A 19,976-nucleotide genomic window follows, 5' to 3' on the forward strand; every position below is an offset into this window, starting at 1 on the left:
TCCTAAGCTTGCCTCTATTTATTTGCTGTTCAGTTTAGTTTTTTGCTTTAAAAAAAATTTTCAGCAGCTGTGTGTCCTGGATGCAGGTTATTTCTGGTTGCTGAATTGTTCTGTCTTCCCAAAAGAGGAAATTCTGAGGTATCTGCCAATAGCACCCCAATCTACAATCATGAGTAGAGCACAAAGCTGCATCTTTCTCTGTGCAGAAAAAAAGAAAAATAATTCACTGTCTTTAATCTTCTTCCACATTCTGTCTTCCCTTTCCTTTTGATTGGCCCAATAATTCTTCAAGTTTAGCTGTGATCAGAGGTTGTGGTTCTTGATTTACATAAGCTATAGCTTCCAAAATTAAAAATAAGGCCTTTTTTACAATGGAACTTTAAAAGATGTTTTTAAAATAAAATTTTAAAAGAAATTTGAAAACCTTAGAGAAGATACTAGAAGCAAACATGATCAGTATAGATGCTGAGATACAGATATTCAAGTGGGGAAAAATTTGGAAGTCTAACTGTCTATGTAACCCAACTTAAACTACTTTGAATTATGTTTTGTAAAAGATTACCCCAGTCCTCAAGGAAATGTGTGTGATGTTTGGAGCTATGACACTGTGTGCCTTCAAGCATAAAAGGATATTTTCATATATTAAACACCTAATGTATAGTTTTGAAGTGACTTTGAAGAGATAGATCTCCTGGGAGGTCATAGGTTGTAATAAAAGACATCATCTTCATCAGAAAATTAGAAGTAATAGATGAAGGTCTGGGTAAGAGGACAGCCTGAGAGAGAATTTTTAACCAAAGTTAACCCAAACAATTTCATGATTACCTTGGATAAGTGATGAGCAGCTGCTGGAAGAAACCATTTGGTGCTTTCTGAGGTGACCTCTCACCTGCATCAGTCATGTGGTGAGCCAGTAGTTTTTAACCTGAAGTAACCTGACTGAATTAAAGTGATTGTGCCTGTAATGTCCCTTGATGTGCAGAGTCACCTCCCAAATCCCACCTTGTCTTCATAACTGAATGTTTATTTGTGAACCAAATCATTAGTCAGTTATAGACTGTGATAGATGGCAAAGAAGGAAGAAAGCAGGAGCTCACGTCATCCACAAAGCTTGAGAAAGCCCGAAGAATCTCAAGATACTGAATCCCAGCATTGGTAAAGAGGGGTATTATTCCAAGGCTGTCAACTGTCTGAAGAATACCTTGTCTTTAACCTTATCCAGAAAATAAAAACTAAAGGGCTAAATTCTAGATATTCAGGATTGACTGCCTCATGGGAATCGGGCATGGAGAGACTCATCTCAGTAGGGACAGAGCCAAAGTTGAGGTAATGGGCCTGTGTCGACTTGGCTCCGGTCAGCCCCAGGCTGGCTGCCATCGACACTGGATCGCTGGCCTGGAGAACAGGAAACTGTACCAACATTTGCTCTGGGTTTAAGGGAGAACTCAAACAGTGCTCTGACTGATTTCATGAGGAGTCTGCATCAGTCACAGAAAGGTGTGAGGACCAAATGGGGAGTTTCATTAGCCTTGGTACAAATAGTCTATTCAATATTCAATTAAATTCAGCGATTATTGAGCATTGATCATGTGTAAAATATTGTGATATAGAATAATCCATGCTCGCAAATTATTTACAATCCAGTGGTAAAATAAGACATGTAAAAATAACAATAAGGCCAAATGCAAATTCCTTGAGAGAAATATGAGCTATGCTGGATTCAAAGGCAGGAAAGAGGATATCCTATAGGGTATGTCTAAAAAGGCTCTATGGCAAATGTCAACATGGCGATAATTTAGAGAGGTAGGAGCTTAGAGAGGGAGGACTGTATCCCAGGTAGAGGACAGGCAAGTCAGGGGTCAGAAAGCAGAGGTATGTCTGCACATCGTAATATATAACAGTTTGGCAGTCAGTCAAGCATTTGTAATGGACTCTTGGAAAACTGGCCAGAGCCAGATTGTGGAGGCTTTGGACATCAGAGAGAACAGGTTGTCACTAAGGTGTTTAAGCAAAGTTACTCCTGGAAGTCTTTATGCCAGATTTCTCCATTTTATATACACTGTTGTCACAATTAAAGTCACAACTTAATTATGAAGTACCTTGAATAATTCTAGCATGCAGCCTTTTTCTCTTCCCCTGATTTACAATAGATTTCTTCTGCTGATAAAGACATTCAAGTGTTTTTAGAACTCTGTTATATCATAAACTCAGAAATTTCCTGGGTCAGCCTGTGTCTCCTATAGTCATAAAAGCCTGAAACAACATGATTTTCCTGTAATAGATGCATGAGTCCCTACCCCTAAAATGAGCGAATCCTTTCTATGTCATTTATGTTGCTTACAGCCTATCTTTTATTTTCTGCATTTTGCTCATCCTAGTAAACTGTGACAGATGGTAGGACTTAACCAACACAGGCAACTTCCCCCCAAGTCAAAGAATTCACCACAATTTTAGGCTAAAGATTGAGACTGTATATATCTAATGATGTGCTGGGTTTCAGAGCTTTTCAACTGAGTTCTGGCCTTACTGACTGAAAGCATCTTAATGACCCTATGTATTGTTAAGAGTCACTGGGCCCAAAGTCTGTAAAATGGCTGTCTGCTCCCTGCCTCTGCCAAAGCAGGCATTATGCAGCAAAGAAGGTAAGGGAATGCAGGACAAGTCCTACTGGCCTGGCAAGGGTCCCACCTAATTCCTCATGACGTGTCTAGTGTTGGTGACACCTTCTTGAAGGTGTGGATAGGCAGTTAATTTCATGGAGAGTAGGAGGTGTGGGTTCAGGTTTTTTTTTTTTTCTACAGTGAGGCATTATCTGAATGATACTCATTCTCTCTTTAGTTCAGACTTGATGCAACAAGCAGCAACTGGATGTTTTCTTAAAATAAGCAAAAGCCACCGAAAGAACCTGATCTGGGTTCTTGTTTGGGAGGAAGAGTTGGTTGAGGAGCGCTTCTCGGTCAAAGATTAACTCAAGGGAAAACCCAGCAGGAAGAGGAGAACTGTGGGTTTCTTACCCCAGCTTCTAGGAAAACTATGCCGTGAAAAGGCTTTGATGCACTGACACACAGCAAGTTGGACGGGGTACCAATTCTTTGAAGGGGTGGAAAAAAAGAAGAATTCACCTTGTTTGTGGTTTTGGAAGGATGGCTTCCCAGTTTCATCAGCTCCGGGTCCTGGTCTGGAAAAATTGGCTCGGTGTCAAAAGACAGCCGGTGAGTAAAAAAAGGGGAGGGGGGCAGGGGCTACCCTAACTGTAATACAACCCTTAAATGTGATGTTAATGAAAGGTTGAAAAGAGAAGGGAGTCTACAGTATTTTTCTAAAGCAGGAATAAGATATTTAGAAATCACCCCTCCATCTGTCTTATAGCTAGTGGTACAAGACTAAACATGCCCCCAAAACTGTTTTGATTTCAGTAAATTAAAAGAGTAAACCACGACATTGCCTTGGGCAAAGAAAAGGATGTGCCTTGTTACTGGTTGAACTGGAACTCGTGTTGAATTCTAGGTTTTAGGCCAAAATGCTTTCAGAACTTTTCTTAATGAATTTAGTTAAAAATGAGATAAAGAAAAGAGAAGTATCAGATGAAAGGTACAATCAATGGGGGGAAAACCTGAAAACCAAAAGCAAGAGAAAGCTCAGTTAAAAAGTAAGACATTGCAGGGAAATATTTTGAAGACTGTTGGTAGAGAAATGCTCCTAGAAATTTTAGTATCTAAAACTTGACTAGAAATGCCAAATGAGAGTCAATATATGTGTTGTGCTTCAAGAGTATTATTGAATCACTGAACTTCACTGCTACAGTCTGTCTACTCTGCTCATTGCAACATCTTTTTTTGTGCTCTTGCATTCGTGTTTGCTTTCTAAAATACTAAGCCAGCTATTAGATCCTCACCAGATAGGGTGCAGAGAGATTGAGAAAGGAATTGGCTTCTATGCATTGTCACATAATTAGAAGACTGTCTGAAAATCGGGGCCATCCAAGAAGGCCCTCAGTATGGTTCATTTTAGAGTGGCAATTCCCAGCCTTAAGTGAATAATACAAATATTATGCAACTAATACGTGTTACAGAAACCAACATTTTATCTATACACCTTACCTCACTCAAGGTTTGCCAGCTGTGCCTGACACCTTACTTAAGTGTTCTGATGTATATATTGAGAGATGTAAATATTCACTCACCTTTGTGAATTTGGTGGGTAGGATTTAAAATCATGAAGTGTTATGTAATAGAATGAGTGTGGGGTTTGAACATAAAATTTTAAATCATTATTAGTTTTATTTCATTGTTTTTTAATTGGAAACAACCCAAAAGTAATTATCTTGTGGTAGGTTCTGTATGGGATTCAACAGGCAAAGAATCTGCATAGGTGGATGTGGTCAGAAGACAAGAACTGTGTTCTTGGTTCTGCTGCTCAGTGGCTACATGACTTGAGGAGCACATCACAATTTCCTTGGACACTGGTTTTCCCATTTTTAAAATGGTCATGAGATCTACCTTATCTATCTCAAAGGGTGGTGAGAACCAAATGTGCTAATGTATTTCAAGGGCTTTAAAAATGGTGAAACACTTGGCGAATAGATGATGCAGGGATTTGGAGCAATGTGTGTGTCATATCTTATTCAAAGTAATGGTGAAAGGAATCCAGGAGCAGGGAGTATGGGAGAGGAAGAAATTTATATACAGTAAGGTTCCCAAGTGATGAAAACTCAGTTAAAAATAAAAACATAGAGGCACTGAAAACTTACATCTGTCATTGCTGATAAACTGAATGCAAAGGTTGTGCAGTTTCCTTACAACTCCATTTTACTAAAAAAAAAAAAAAGCATGAACCCTCAAGTGAATACATTTTTTCTTTGAGAAGTTTTATCTTTAGAAATTCTTTTTAAGTTCCTTCATCATCTGTAAAGTAGCTGGTATATCAATTTTCTCCTTTAGAATTTTCCTCCATTTTAGTCCATTTCTGCTGGACGTGGCATTTTTAAAGGAGATGAAAAGCATGATAAAATGTTCTCTCTCTATGAGACCTTGTAGTATTCTTAGTTAGCCAAAATCCCTAAAAAGCCCCGGTAATTTGCTTTTGCCTAGAGAAAGAATACATGAGCTGTTTAGTTCATTTTGGGACCTCAAATGATTCAGATCTCCAGGACCCTTTGAGAGAATGGGACTCAGGATGGATACATGTTGCAGGAAGTGAGATCAGGAAAAAAATTCAGAATTTGGGGCAATAAAAAAGGTCCACCTGATGTGTTAACCAACTAGAGCAACATAAGAGATCTTTAGAAAATGGTGATGCTAAAAAGAGAAGGAAAGAATTCTAAGTGGAGAGCAAGAGGGCAAAGAAAGGTGTATGGTCACCCTCGAACAACATGGGCTCGAAGCACCAGCCTTTGTGCAGCTGAAAATCCACATAAAACTTTTGACCTCCCCAAAACTTTACTAATAGCCTACCATTGACTGGAAGCTTTGTGAGTAACAGAAGCAGTCAATTAACACATATCCTTTATGTTATAGTGTTACATACTGCATTCATACAGTAGAGAAAAGGATTTTTTTCCAATTGTTACAAATATCCACAAATTTTTTCAGTTTATTTATTGAAAAAAAATTTGCATGTAAGTGGACCCTTGCAGTTCAAACCTGTGGTGTTCATGGGCCCTAATATTTCTCTCATAGTAGGTTTGCCCAGGGCCAGCCCTATCTCCTCCTATTGGGTAGAAGACTTGAGGACACATGTGGAAAGGAATGTGTGTGGTAATGTTACTTAAGGGGGAAGAATGAGAAAATCAAAAGGTTGGAAAGTTAGGATTAATTACCAGAAGGAGATGAAATGAAAAAATTGTAAATACAGAAAATATAGACAAATTAGAAGACAGAGAATGTAAAAAGATGTATATAAATTTACAAAGAGGACATAGTCTTTGTGTTGGGACTGGACTTTGTCACTCATCCAGCAATTATTTAAAATGCAAGGATTTTTATTTCTATCTTTGGATTATTTCTGAGTCCAAATATGCTTTGTAAAAAAAAAAACATATATAAATATATTTTATACGGAAAAAAGAAATTAAGTTGTGTGACACTGCAAATGTATCAGGATTACCAAGTGTTAAAAAATTGCCAGCATCACTACATGACATCCTCTTCCACTTGTTTCCAAGAGATTCTGTCAAAGCAAAGTGGCAGGAACAAGAGTCTATAAAGGAAAAGGTTAGGAATCTATTAATGGAGAAATAAATGCTATCCCAGAAAAAAACAACCAAAGTAAAACAAGTAAAGATATAGGAGAAATATTAGAGTGGGGATTACTTTGGAAATGTATTATAAACATGTAGCTAGAATAGAAAATGAGAAAAGAATTTCAAACAGTTATATAGTCTAAGAAATAGAATGATAATGGGATAAGCTCAGTGTTGATTTGACTGCAAAATAGAAAATACAGGATCTCTACTTTTTGAGGTGGTCTCCCTCAAAATTGTTCTTAAGAATAAATGTTTCTCTTTTTTTGTAAAATCAAATATCTGAATTTGGAATATTTGGGATTATCTAACTACCTTAATTTTACAGGGCCCCTGAGATCTCAAGGGGCTTGTCCAAGGTCACACTGTGAACTTAAGGACTTAAAGTCAGATTTTCTCTAAAATGGATTTCTCTTTCCAGTACCTCCTGCTGCTTCTCAATTGCTCCTGGCACGAATTTCCTTTCCCACCATTCTCTGATCCCTGCTCAGGGTTCAGTCATCAGTGAAGAGATCATATTTGCTAAGGAGGCCTTAGATATTGCTGATTTTTAATATTAGTGGTAATATAAATTTTCAATTATATTGCAGAAAATGAATTAAAAAGGGGTGTAAAAAATGTTAAGCACCAACAGGAGTGATAGATGTAGTCACTACCCTGCTGGGCTTGTAATTTAACTCTAAAAATAATGGAAAAATGAAGGTACATTTCACTGGAGATGGTTAACAGTGAGGAAACTCACCTAGTGAGATGCTAGATAGCGACAGGAAACGGAGTCCTGGGACAGCAAAGACTGCAGGATGAAAGAGTAGGTAGGGTGAGGCAGGAGTTTAATCTTTCATTGGCCAGGTGGGCTCTAAATAGACATCTCAAGGAGCCACCTCCAATCTCCATAGAAGTGGAATCTAATTCCAGACTTATGACCTGAAGAAGGAAAATGAACTTCAGCTGTTCATTTTCTGGTGTAACAGTGGCTGGGGGATCACACTGTAGCTCAGTTGATGATAGAACTAGTTTTTATATTATAGACATTCCCCCAACTCGCTAAACTTCAAACCATTTGGATCAAGTCTGACGCCTCCACTCCAGTCTCCACCTTGCTCATGTAATTCACCCTCACACTGGCTAGAGAAAGAGGAAACCTTAACTTCAGATTTTTGGAACAGGTGGGTCTATGCAAAAAATAATTTTTGGTTAAGACCATTTCAGATTAAACTTCAATCCCAGATTTAATTCTAAATTAGATTACAATGAACTAAGTAGTCAAATGTTGCAGGCCCTTTTACCTCTTCTCGATCTGTACCACTTATTCCCTTAAAACCTGTTAATTGTTCAAAACAATTTAGATATACCCATTCATTATGGTGCCTGGCATATAGCAGAAACACACACATTTTATTAGTTTAGTTGATCAATAAAAAGTAAATGAGATGAAGCTGTTTTAGAATGGGAGTCATAGAGTAATTAGCTTAAAATGTAATAAAAAGTGTTGTTTTCATATATATCACAGAAAATTTACCAATCTCCAAAATGTATTATTATAATCTGTAAGTATAGGTTTCAGAAAATTTCCTCTGTCCTAGTTTTTAGATGGGTCATTTATGTGGATGGCCATGTTAAATAGCAGAAAGCCCAGTTAACTGAGGACTCTGTCCTACTTTTTTTCTTATTTTGGGGGTAGAATTAAGATTGATCTGAAGATCTAAAATACCATACTCTTACTTCAGAATGTGAACCTTGGAATCCTCCCGTTACTGTCTAGTAACAGTCATCTTTGGCTTGTGGGGCAATGCAAAAAGGAAGGAGCAGAAGAGAAAGAGACAGTGTACTTATATATATGGAAGGTTGAGCAATTTTTATTTTCAAGTTTGTAATAAAAAGTTGTGGTTCTAGGCAATAGGTCAAACTTTAAATGACTTTCAGTGTTCTCATAGCCTGAACTAATAGAAGTATACATTGTGATCAAAGAGAACTAGTAATCTAGTCTGTAGTGGTTTAGGTACATAGCTCAATGGTTAACTGTGCATGAGCTGAAGCCAGGCTTCCTGGGGTCAGGTAGCAGCTCTGCCATTTAACGGCTTATGGAATGATGGCTTATTGTTCTCTTTAAGATTCGAATTTCCCATCTGCAAGAGGAAATGAGGTGATTGTATTAAGTGAGATAATGCATATTAAGTGTTTAACATAGCATCTTGCACATTCTAAGTAGTCAGTGAACATCAGCTATTATCATTTGGAGTACTGTATTGAATTCTGATACTAATTATAAGAAGACCACTTGACACATAATTCATTCTGGGGAAGATATTTTGAAATCACATTTAACAGGGAAATTCTTGAAGGAACTGTTGTTGGTACCCAGGAAGAGAGAGAACTTGTCTCTCTTCAAATACATGTAATATTCTCATGTGTAAGAGGCCAAAATAAGACAAATAATTGTTAATCATGGGAAGAAGATATACCACCTTGATATGAGGAGAAAAATCAGACAATATGAGTTTCAAATAATGAAGAAGTCTCATGAAATAATGAACTTCTAGTCACTAGAAGTATTCAAGTAGGGCCTGGATAACCATATGGCAGAGATGTTTTCCCTAACTCTTGAATGTACCAGTCATTCTGGATTTATTTCTTTTCCTGGAATATTCCATCTTCTTTACCATCTGTAGGTCTTCACCCATATGTTTTCCTCTGTTTGAAACATTCCCACTTCTTTCTCACACTCCATCCAATAAACATATCCTTTTTTCTGCTTGACCCTTTTTTATCTTTTAGTTTTTAGACTCAGCTTCCCTTGCTTTATTTTCCTGCCACACTCTTTATTTCCTATGTCCTAGCATTATCTTACATTTGGTTACAATTTTTAAAAATGTTTCCTTTCTTCAAAAGAGTAAAAAATTTAATTGCATTGTCTCAGTACCTGGAACACAGTAGAAGCTCAGTAATTTTTTTATTGTATTAATGCATGTATAAACCTTATATATATGATTATTGCGGTGTATATTAAACCCCAAGTTTCCCTAAGGCTCTCCAAGACTATGATTCCATGAAGGGGAATGGAGAATCTTCATCTTAAACATTTTACTTTTAATTTATTTTCAGAGTTAGGCAAAGGAATCCCAAGGCAATTTGGAAATTGTGCTGATACTCAGTATCTTTCATTTAGGTCACAACCAGTTTCAAACCATTGTAGTACAAGGGGCATGAACTCAAATGTCTGTAGGCGCAAGACAGGTGATGTGACTGAAAAATTTGCCAAGCATACGACAGTAAGGAAGTGACATTTAAGGTGAAGACTAGACAGCATGAATGTTCAATATAAAGACATCCAAATAGCAGTTGTTTCCTCCAGTTTTTAAATATTCAGGAACACTTATTAACTTAAAGTTCACCTGTACCTTATTTTCTTATTACTTTAAGTGAAAATGATAAGAAAGTAACAAAAATAGAACCAGGTGGACCAGCAGTAATTAGAATAAAGGATTCTGGCGAAGTAAAGGATTCTGATGAGGTAAATGGGTGTGAAAAACCTAAAGCTGAAATGTGCTTTGCCCAGATTTTTCAGAAAATTAGATTTCAGAGGTTTTTCAAAGATTTGAAACAACAGCTCTTAGCAAATGCTGAGACAAATGATACTAGGTAATTCGGTTTAGTTCATTGATGCTACAGATCAGTGTCAGTGAAAATTTTGGAGTAAATTTGGTTCACTCAAGGCATTTCTTGAGTTTTAAGCTTAGAATTCTGAGTGGACAACTTCAGTGATTTCAAGGTCACTGCACTGTGTCCTCTCATTCATCACTGATTCCCCAAACCTTACCATCTGCCTGCACAGGATAGAGTTCCTAGATCTGAAGCATGTTTGCTTTTGATCTCTTTTCTTAGCCCTTCCTCACTTTTCTTTTGCTGTCTTTTAAAAATAGGTTCTGAATTTAAAAAGTAATTATGTTGAAAATAATTTCTAAATTTTAAGTTTTGAAACAATTTCATATTTAAAGAAAAGTTGCAAGAACAGCACAAATGACTTCTTTTATAGAGCCAGTTCAGATTGGTGGCCCATTACCTTGAATACTTTAGTGTGCATATTTCATAAGCAAGGACATGAACATTCTCCTCTATGACTCCAAACCACCATGAAATCCTTAGACCCAGTGCGAGCTTCACCAGTAGTCCAGGAGTCCCGGCCATGTCTTTATAGCCAAAGGGTTCAGTTCAGAATCATGTTCTGCATCTAGTTTCCATTTCTGTAGTCTCCCTCTGTCTGTAACAGTTTGTCAATCATTCCTTGACTTTCATGACCCTGTCACCTTTTGAACATTCAAGACCAGTTGTTTTGTAGAATATCTGTTGTTTTCCTTATTTTGAGACATTCAACTTTGGCAGCAGTACCACAGAAGAGATGCTGTGCTTTTTGTACTGTGTCATAGCAGATGGCCCATAATGTGAATTTGTCCCCTTTTGTGGGGAAGTATTTGCAAACTGCACATATCCCATTTCTCATTAAACTTTTAATTATCTATTTTTTTTCATATGTAATATTTATATCTATATAGACTCATGGATTCCTGGTTTACTCAGTTAGATATGATCCTTCATTATCATAATGTCTTTTAATGTTGAAATTTGGCCAGTGGGTCAAGTCTGATACTGAAATTTGGCTGTGGGCTGGTACCTGTGTCCTACTGATGTGTCCCCATCATCCTCTGACATTTTCTGAGCAATATATCTATTAGCCTTCTATTTATTGATCTACCTATCTACTAATTTCTAACATTTATCTATCATCTTTTGATCTTATCTCTCTCTCTCTCTCTGTCTGCACATAGTCTACGTATATTCTGTAGCTGTGTCCAGTCTGGGGAATAGCGACATCCCAATAACAACAAGCACACCTAGCTATATTTCATGTCTATTTATACATTTTGTAATCCAAGAGTTTATACCCACATCTTTAATTCTAACCCAGCACTACAGAGTTCATTCTGGTTTCCTCCTTTTCCATTTTATACTTCCCTTGATGGACAGTGAGGAACCTGATTCCTCTTATGAGGGCTATCTTTATGTTTGGGCCACCCTCTCTGTATGAAGCCAGTTGCCTGCTCCTTGCCTTGCACAGACACTGGGGCTCTGACACCCCGTGTTTGGCTGTTGCACTGTGGGTGTCCCCCTCACCTTGCTGGGCCTCACCTGAGGCCTTCTGGGCACTGAAATTCTCAGAAAGGGTAGGGAGGAGAAAGAGAACAGAACAGGACATCCCAGTAGCAAATAAACCTGGAGAAATAAAGGGAGGCAAATGCCGTGGCCCACTAAGGAACTGTGAACTATTCAGTGCGCATGTGCCCTCAGATGTCAAGAATGCCATGGAGATGAAATGCAAGTGACATAGAGAGGCAAGTGTGAGGTAATTAAAATGTTAACAAAATTGTGAAACTCTTAAAAAAATGCTTTTCCAAAGTTTTCAAGTAGCCTTCATATACATGTGAGATCAGTCTATTAGCCGTCTCTCCAAATGAACAAACCAAAAAAGTCATAGCTTGTTGGTTTAGTATTTGGATCCTTGACACTGCATTTGTTTCTAGGCTTGGTATAATAGTTAGAATGGTGTTGAGAGCAGTCCTGCTGCTATGAAAATTTAGATTTTGTTTATGTCTTGCTTTTGTGATTAACTTGTCAACTTTAACATTCACGAGATCACAGTGTGGAGGACTTGGTGTTTGTTATCCTTCTAAAATGCAGTATGCAGAAATGTTCCCCAAACCTCTCTGACCTACAATCTCAGGGGAAATCTTGTGATAACAGATTGTGGGCTTGCTGTGTGTGGTTTTTACCTATAACACAGTCTAAATTGCCTTAAAGTACTCTGATATAGATTACATTTTGGTCTGAATTTAAATCATGTCCAAAATTAATTTCAGAATTTTCCAAGACACCCTCATGAAACCATCAAATTGGATCAACCAAAAGACGAGTTAAAGATATTCCATCACATATGCGCCTCATTTGAATGTGAATGTACGTTTGTGTTGGTACAGTTGATCTCAGTTGCTCCCTGAATTCTCATGAGGTTTCTACAGAAAATACATAGATGCTCCTGAAAGTAGCTATACAGGGCACTAAATTCTTAGATGAATCCTTTTTTTTTAAAGAATGACTATGGCCTCAAATGTAAAAACCAATAAATCAACAAACATTAAACTTTTTTAACCTTAATTCTTTATAGTCTGCATTTCAAATGAGTCACATAGAATTAAAATGGTACCTGGTATCCAGGATCTTTGAAGAATAGACTCTGATTTTCAAATATATCAGAGACTAGGCTAGAAAAATAACACATATGTCTAAAGTACTCATATTTTTCTAATACACTTTCTGTAATGTTAGGTTTTTTTTATTTGTTTCTCAGAGCAGTAAGATAACTTTTTTAAAAAGTCCACCTTAAGTATCTTGATATTTAGAAACTTGTACCCTGCTCTGCTTCCCAGCTGGGCATGTGACTCTGGATGCTAACCTTCTGCAACCCCAGACAATAAAAAAAGTTGGATCAGATCAAGGTTTCTTAGTGTCTTCTGTGCTCTGGATGTCTTTGGCAACCTGGCAAAGCCTTTGGTCCTTCTAAGAATAATGTTTTTTAAAATCAATAAAATAAATAAGAACACAAATAAAACCAGTGACATCAAAATTCAGTTATTAAGGCATTAAAAAGCAAATGTATCATATGGTAATGTGGGTTTGTTATAACCTTAAATAAGTAAATATGGTGAACTCATAGCTATCATGATTTTAATGTCATGATGGTGCGAATGACACTTTGAAATATCTGCAACAACGCTAATGTGATTTGAGAATATCTATGGTTTTTATTGGTAACAAAGTCACAAGCATTTCTAATAACTCTGTGGTCTGTGTCTGTATTCATCATTAGTTAGAAATGGCTAAATTTCAGTCACAAGCTAGAGCAAATAAAAATGTAATCTTTTTTCCTATCCAAGTTTTTATATGCCCTGAATTCTGTCCAGTAGATAATCTCAAAGGAAAATTTTCAGGTGAAAATATTCCAGGACTTTATAAACCATCCTTCTCATTAGGGAAGTGGTGTACATTTAGACCCGGTACATCAGCATCACCTACCTGGAGCTTGTTAAAAATGCAAATCTCTGGCCCACCCCAGGTCTGCTAAGCCCCATTGTATGTGTCTAGGAGATCCTTGGGTGACTGGGTACGCACCTCAGTGCTTGAGAAGCACTGCTTTAGGCTAGGCCGCTCTGCCAGTCTAGGTGAGCTACAATCGAACCAAGTACCTCAGCATTCCTTACATCTGCAGTCAGCTGCTTCATTTCTTAAAACTTGCCCTTAAAAAAAGGGAAGCAAACAAAAAACTAAAACAAAATAAAACTTGCCCTAAAACCCAAAGTCTAACAAGTTGGTGACCAGCCTACAAGAAAGGAGAGCAGTGCTGTTAAACATATGATGGAGATTTTCATAGAAAATTTAGGTTATAGGAGTTTTTTAAGAACCAATAATGAATGGGTCTAGGTTGTTTTGGACAATCAAAGAGCCCCAGGCAGAAACAAACTATCTGGCAGAAACACACTATCTCTGCAAAGCAGGGAAGGGATGGTAAGTGAATGACCAGGCGGAAACAGTGCCATGTTATTAAGTCACCGTTTGTTCTGTGTGTTTTGTTTTGAGCACTATAACTGTTTGCATACCACAATTGATGTCTTTGTGGATACATGTTTTTCACTGCTCTGAAACTATTTCATAGGTATGTAAAATATTAAGTAGTTAATGTCTTATGAATTGAATAATATCTATTTGGGGAGAAAAGTCACTCCTGAAGGGTCTTGCAGTGAAATTCTCAATGGAAATTTCAATGTAGTATACATTTATTGAGCATCTCTTTTGTACCAGTGGAAATTCAGGAATAGAAGCAAACACAAGATACTATTTATAGTGGTAAGGGGGGATTGCATAGGATTTTAAGTTCCTGTTTATTCCTTTACTCGTTGACTCAATTATTCATTCATTCATTTGTTCAACAGTATTTATTGAACCATTTTCCAATGTCACACACTAATCTTTATGGCTGAGCTTAGAATAGTAGGTAAAACAGGTCTAAATTGAAATTATGTTGGGCTATGTATGCTCTGTTTAGAGTTTTGAGGCCTTATCCAACAAGCAACTTGGAAATGAAAACATTTTTAAGGAGGAAAGTTACTAATCAGATTTGAATTTTGAGATCGTCATCCTCGGGCCCATCATAAAAGGTGACTGGAAAGGGAACTTCAGATGTCACTTTAAGGTTTTCAACCTGGAAAAATCATACTTGTATTCATCTTGAGGTCTCTTGTATTTTTAAAAATCTCTCATTCCTTTCTTATTAATATTTACAGGTAAATATCTAGCTTGTGATGGGCTTTTATTGTATGATGTACTTTGTGTTAGGTTTTTGTGTTCAGCAATATAATTAACATTTTCTCCTGTCATTATTTTGCAGCTTTGGACACTTGTCTTGATTTTATGGCCAGTCATTATCTTCATAATTTTGGCTATTACACGGACCAAATTTCCTCCAAAAGAAAAACCAACTTGTAAGTAAATGATATTTGTTTGTTTCCCTCACTTGGGACGCTAGTTAAAATTCACTTTGATACCACTTTTGTGTTTTATTCCAAAATTTATAATTTTAAGTACTCTTTCTCCTTTTGGAATTACTTGGATACTTAGTATGTTCTTTATCCAGTTATTTGAGTTACTTAGAAAGATGAACCTGTAATATTTAGCTAGAAAAATACAAAGCATGTAAGAGCCAGGATGTACCCTAATCTTTATAAAATTTTAATAAATCTCTAAATCTCACCATGGCTGTACAACACAGACAAGCAGTAAGCTCAAGCTAGATCATCCTCTACTCTGGTATTTTAACAGAAACCATAGATGGTATTTGATCAGCTGAGTGAATGAAATCCAGAGTACTAGAAAAGTCTCGTATCTCTCTTCTGGGCTGCTATTTGAGTGATGTGAATCGTCAACACACTTAGTTTAAGAGATTGTTTTCCATTTAGGGCTGTTTCAGTTACATTTAGTCCTTGCTAAGTTATAAAATGGACACAAGGCCCAACTCAGTTACTTTCTGTGGGATCCAGAGTGGAAATGCAGAAAAGACTCAGAAAAGTCCTCAAAACTGAGGACTTTTTTAAAAAGTCCCTAATAATTTGACCAGTGTTTTTGCTTTTGTTCTTAAACTCTGGAACCAGTTTCCTTAGTAGAGGACTGAAAGTCAAGTCATATGTTAAACGCTTCGCAAAGTAGCCATCTACTAAAAGGCTTCTTATAAATCAAACTTCTATAAATCAGATTGTATTTCAAGTAAATTATGGGAATTTACTTTATAAAAGAATACAATGCAGAGTAACTTATAAAGAGAATAATGAACTAGTGACCTTTAAAAATAAGCACCGTGTTTTTCAGTCCCCCAGTCCTACAAAGTAAGAGGAGAGCCATGGTAGAACCTTCTTGAATCATACACAATAGGATGTCTTGAAAGAAAATATGAGGTCAATAATTAAATTCTTTATATTTGAATAACACCTGACCACTTTAAAGGACTTTTGCACAAAAGCTGTTGCTGAGATTTTATTAGGTTGTCTATAAAAGCAGCATAATTTTGTTATCTTAATGCTGTGTGTATATTAGTTTTTTGTAGCAGATTAAGTCCATTTATACTGTTGGAATTTATGTATTCTTGTGATTCTTAAGTAGTATGAACTTCAGAAATAATGCATTCAGCACATAAGGACAAGTACACTTTGAACTATTCTGGTTTAAAATGTTAATTATCAATTTGCTAAGAAGGAGTTTATCAGCTCCTTTCAACAACTTATTTCCACCAATTTCTTATTTTTAAAGATTTTTCAATTATATAAAGTTTCTCTTATACATCTTCTCAGGGAGAAATATAAGATGTGTGAGTGAGTAATTTTTAATTGGTGCAACCTGACAGGATTTAGAGATTCGTGGTGAAAATTGAGAAGAGCTCTTATACTTCCACTAAATTAAGAAAAAAAACACTGGAAAAACCAAGTGACAAGTGCCTCATAGATCTAATAATCTCAAAGGCTCTGCAAAGACACGATATCCAAAAGGGGATGACTAGCCATTTTTTTAATTATGGACTTATTATCATACTATAATAATGATTAACTATGAGGCAGTTATGTTTGTGGGTAGGAGAGAACATTATAGGAACATTCAAACATTGAAAGTATTTTTGCTAATCCCTTAGACATTATAAGACTGTCTGAAAAAACTGTTGATTAGTTTTTATTAGAATTGGAAGGGACCCTCTCACTGTACAGGTGAGGACACTGGGATCCCAGGGAGATGGTAATTTGCCAAAATGAAATCATGTGGCACAGACGAGAAAGGTTTTGGAAACTATCTTTATCTGTTCTTTGCCCATGAGATTTGTATTGCATTTTACCCTCTTACACAAAGAGCCAAATACAAATTATGTCCAAGATTTCAACTCATCGTATAATCGTTAGAGTATAAAATGTAATTTTATAATTGGAGGTGCTATTCTATAGAGTTATTTAGATAATCTAAAACTAATATAGACACAGTTACTCTATTTTCTCTCTTGTGGTAGAGAGGGAATAATGCCGAAATGACAGTTTGGATTTAGGTTTTTTTTATTTTGCTTTTTAAAAATTTGTTGTTCTTTGTTTTTCACATCAGGTTTACCGAAAGATTTAATAATAAAAACAAAACTAATAATGATAAATATTTCTTGGTCTCACACTATGTGCCAGGCACTTAGTGAGGTAATAACAGCATTCTTCATTTCACAGTCAAAGAGAACAATGCACAGAGAGATTAAGTAACTTGACCAAGATTGCACAGTAAGTGGTGGTATCAGGATTTGAACACAGGCAGCCTGGTTCTAGAATCTGGTTCTAAGCTCATAAACTTACATTTCTTACATTTAGTAGTCAGTACTAATTCTTCATGCTGCAAAAGTAGACTGAAAATTGGAAGTTAGGAATATAAACACCTCTTCTCTTCTCTATCATGAAATCAACAAATATAGGAAGAAGTGTATTCGGATGCATGAATTAGAGTCATCCTAAATAGTAGTGTATGCAAGGGAGAATGCCGTCTCCGTCTAATTCTGCATGAGTCACTGTAGTTGTAGTATCACAGAGATCAGGTCCCGCTTAACAGAGTTAAAATTCTTTCTGGACTACAGTGACTTCTTCAGTGCCAGTTGAGCAATAGAGAAATGGAGATGAAACTCCAGACTACACCCCAGCTGAAACTCAGCTATGACAAGAACAGGAGTTGTCATTCCTGTGGGCACATCCTGCTCCCAGAATAGCTGGGCAGTTGTGTAGTTCGATAAGCCACTCGAAACAAATATAATTAGTGACTCAAAAGGACTCCCTGCATGGTCTTTTTGACCGACGGGCATTTGCAGAAGCTTGGCGTTTCAGTGAGTAAGGTAGCTGCTGCTGCAGTTTTTGCCTCAGAGACCACCAGTCCAGAGCAAAATGCTTGCTTTCAGCATTCTCAGCCTTCACTCGCTCCACAGACAGCTTAAGTAACTTGCCTCTGCAGATAATAAGGCCCTGGAAGGCAAGCTTCCAAAGGCCAGCAGGCAGGCCTGGATGCTTCTCATTCTCATGGAGAAGAAATGGGCTGAAGTGCCAAGTTTGAAATAGTTCCAACCTCTTGTAATCTCTACACGTGGTTGAGATTAGAAGTGGCTTGTCAAGAGGCAAACTTTAAAGCAAAGATACAATGCTTAGGAGCAAAGGCAAACAAAACAACGGCCCCCAACACCCAAATGCGTTTAGACTAAGCCGAGCTACAATGTACAGGGAGTTACTTTGTCTCCCTTTAACACATACATAGCTGCAACAGTTCAGGCAAGCAGTTCCTAATTACCACGGAAATGACTAGTTTTCAGGAACAGTAAAACCCTGCCATAACGAGATAAGCGAACTCCAAAAAAATACAGGCTTGCCAAACAGGGAGTTGTATTTTTATGAAGAGAGTGAAAAACAATATTTCTGAGTGGTCAAAAATATTACTAAGTGCCCAATGGAAATTATATTATATACAAGTATGCCCATACACTGAATTAAGTCCCTACCATTTCAAGGCTGTCACCTTCTGACACCCCTGTCTCCTCAAAAGATATGAAATTCAGAAGATACGAATTCAACTGAAAACAGGCTGGTAGAAGAGAGGAGCCAACTGCAAATTGAATTATGTCCAAATTTTCATTTTCACAGGGCTATACTGAATGCTACCCATTCAATAACTTTGGTAAATGCAAGACAGATAGTCTTTTGACCTCCAAAGCATACCTTTTGTCTTCATGGATGCAATAAATATAATAATAGGGGTGAACATTTATTGACCACTTGATCACGTCTCAGACACTGTACTTTGCATGTATTTCCTTACTTAATGCTCAGATCATCTCCTCGGACTGTGTAACAGCATTACCCCTATTTTGAAGATAGAAAAGCTGAGGCACAGAAATGTTAAGGAATTTACCAATATCCACAGGTTACTGTCTACTGGAGCCTGGATTTTAACCACAGTTTTTACCCGCATATACTGTGGTTTCATCCAGGTCATGAGGGCCAGTGGTGGCAACCCTAAGCCTGGCTCCTTTGAGTTCATGGCATCTCCTTTTCCTTCTTCATACCACCTGTTAGCACTATCACAGATCGAATGTGATTGTGAAAGTGAACTCAGTTGGATTTTCTACTTGTCAGCAACTCTAGGAAAAAAAGACGTGGGAAGGAAAATTTATATTATTGATTAATTGGTGGTTTGTGGGATCCATGAGTGGTGTTGTACCTACGGTACCTGGATTGTTGAAACTATTGGGTAGTTTTATGTTGAAAGTGTCTATGAGGTCTCTCGCTGGTGAGGGTTGTGAAAGTCAGATTAGCAAGGTGTTTTCTGGCCCTGCTCTTGCTGCTGACTTTTTGTGTGGTGTGTTTTCACAGAAGTGAAGGCAGGTGCGTATGGACAGGATCCCAGGGCACCACGCTCTCTGGCACACCCATAATTTCATAGTAGTAGTTGGAGGGCCCATGGTAAATGATTTCCTTTTCTATTTTGATTGGCTTAAAATTAATGCAGGTTTTGTTCTGAGAAGCTCAGAATCCTTCATCGTTCACCTTCTGCCAGGGATTTTCCCATCCAATTTCTCCATTCTCGTGTGTGCAGCAAGCCTAGGCAGCCTGTCAGGGTAGAACCATCTGAGTCATCACTGACCCCTCCCTTTCCTCTGCCTCCTGTGACCACTAGCCTCCAAGTCAGAATCCATCGTGTGACATGCATCCCGGAGTTACCCCTTTCTTTCCATCCTTTTTGCCACTCCTTGGTTCGAGATCTCGTTGTTTTATGCCTGTATTTCTTCAATAGCTCTTCTGTTGTTTCTCTTTAAGTGGAGCCTCTAATTCCTCCCATATTTCATCGTCAGATATTCCCCTGAAATACTGTTTGGGCCTGTGAAGTTTCAATTTTGCTTTGCCTGACTTTCAACACCTTCATAATCAGGATTCGTCCAACTTTCTGTTCTGCACATGAAGCCCTCACCTAAAGAGGCTGCGTCTGAATGTCTTCCACACGTACCAGGCTCAGTCCCACCTGGATGCACAGGCTCTGTTTCCTCCTCATTGTCTGTTAATAAAAGACACACTCACACCTAAGG

General features: G+C 37.4%; 1 protein-coding gene across 1 annotated transcript in view; it reads left to right on the top strand.

Annotated features, from left to right (window-relative positions):
* The first annotated feature begins 2,773 nt into the window (after positions 1–2,773).
* Positions 2,774–19,976, top strand: part of ABCA12 (ATP binding cassette subfamily A member 12) — a 151,143-nt gene continuing 133,940 nt past the window's right edge. Inside the window, exons 1-2 of the mRNA XM_036916360.2 lie at positions 2,774–3,212; positions 14,736–14,829. Of these exons, the coding sequence (XP_036772255.2) occupies positions 3,144–3,212; positions 14,736–14,829 (163 nt within the window). The 5' untranslated portion in view covers positions 2,774–3,143. The remainder of the gene's footprint in view (positions 3,213–14,735; positions 14,830–19,976) is intronic.

Source organism: Manis pentadactyla, chromosome 6 (assembly GCF_030020395.1).
Source record: "Manis pentadactyla isolate mManPen7 chromosome 6, mManPen7.hap1, whole genome shotgun sequence".
NCBI lineage: Eukaryota > Metazoa > Chordata > Mammalia > Pholidota > Manidae > Manis > Manis pentadactyla.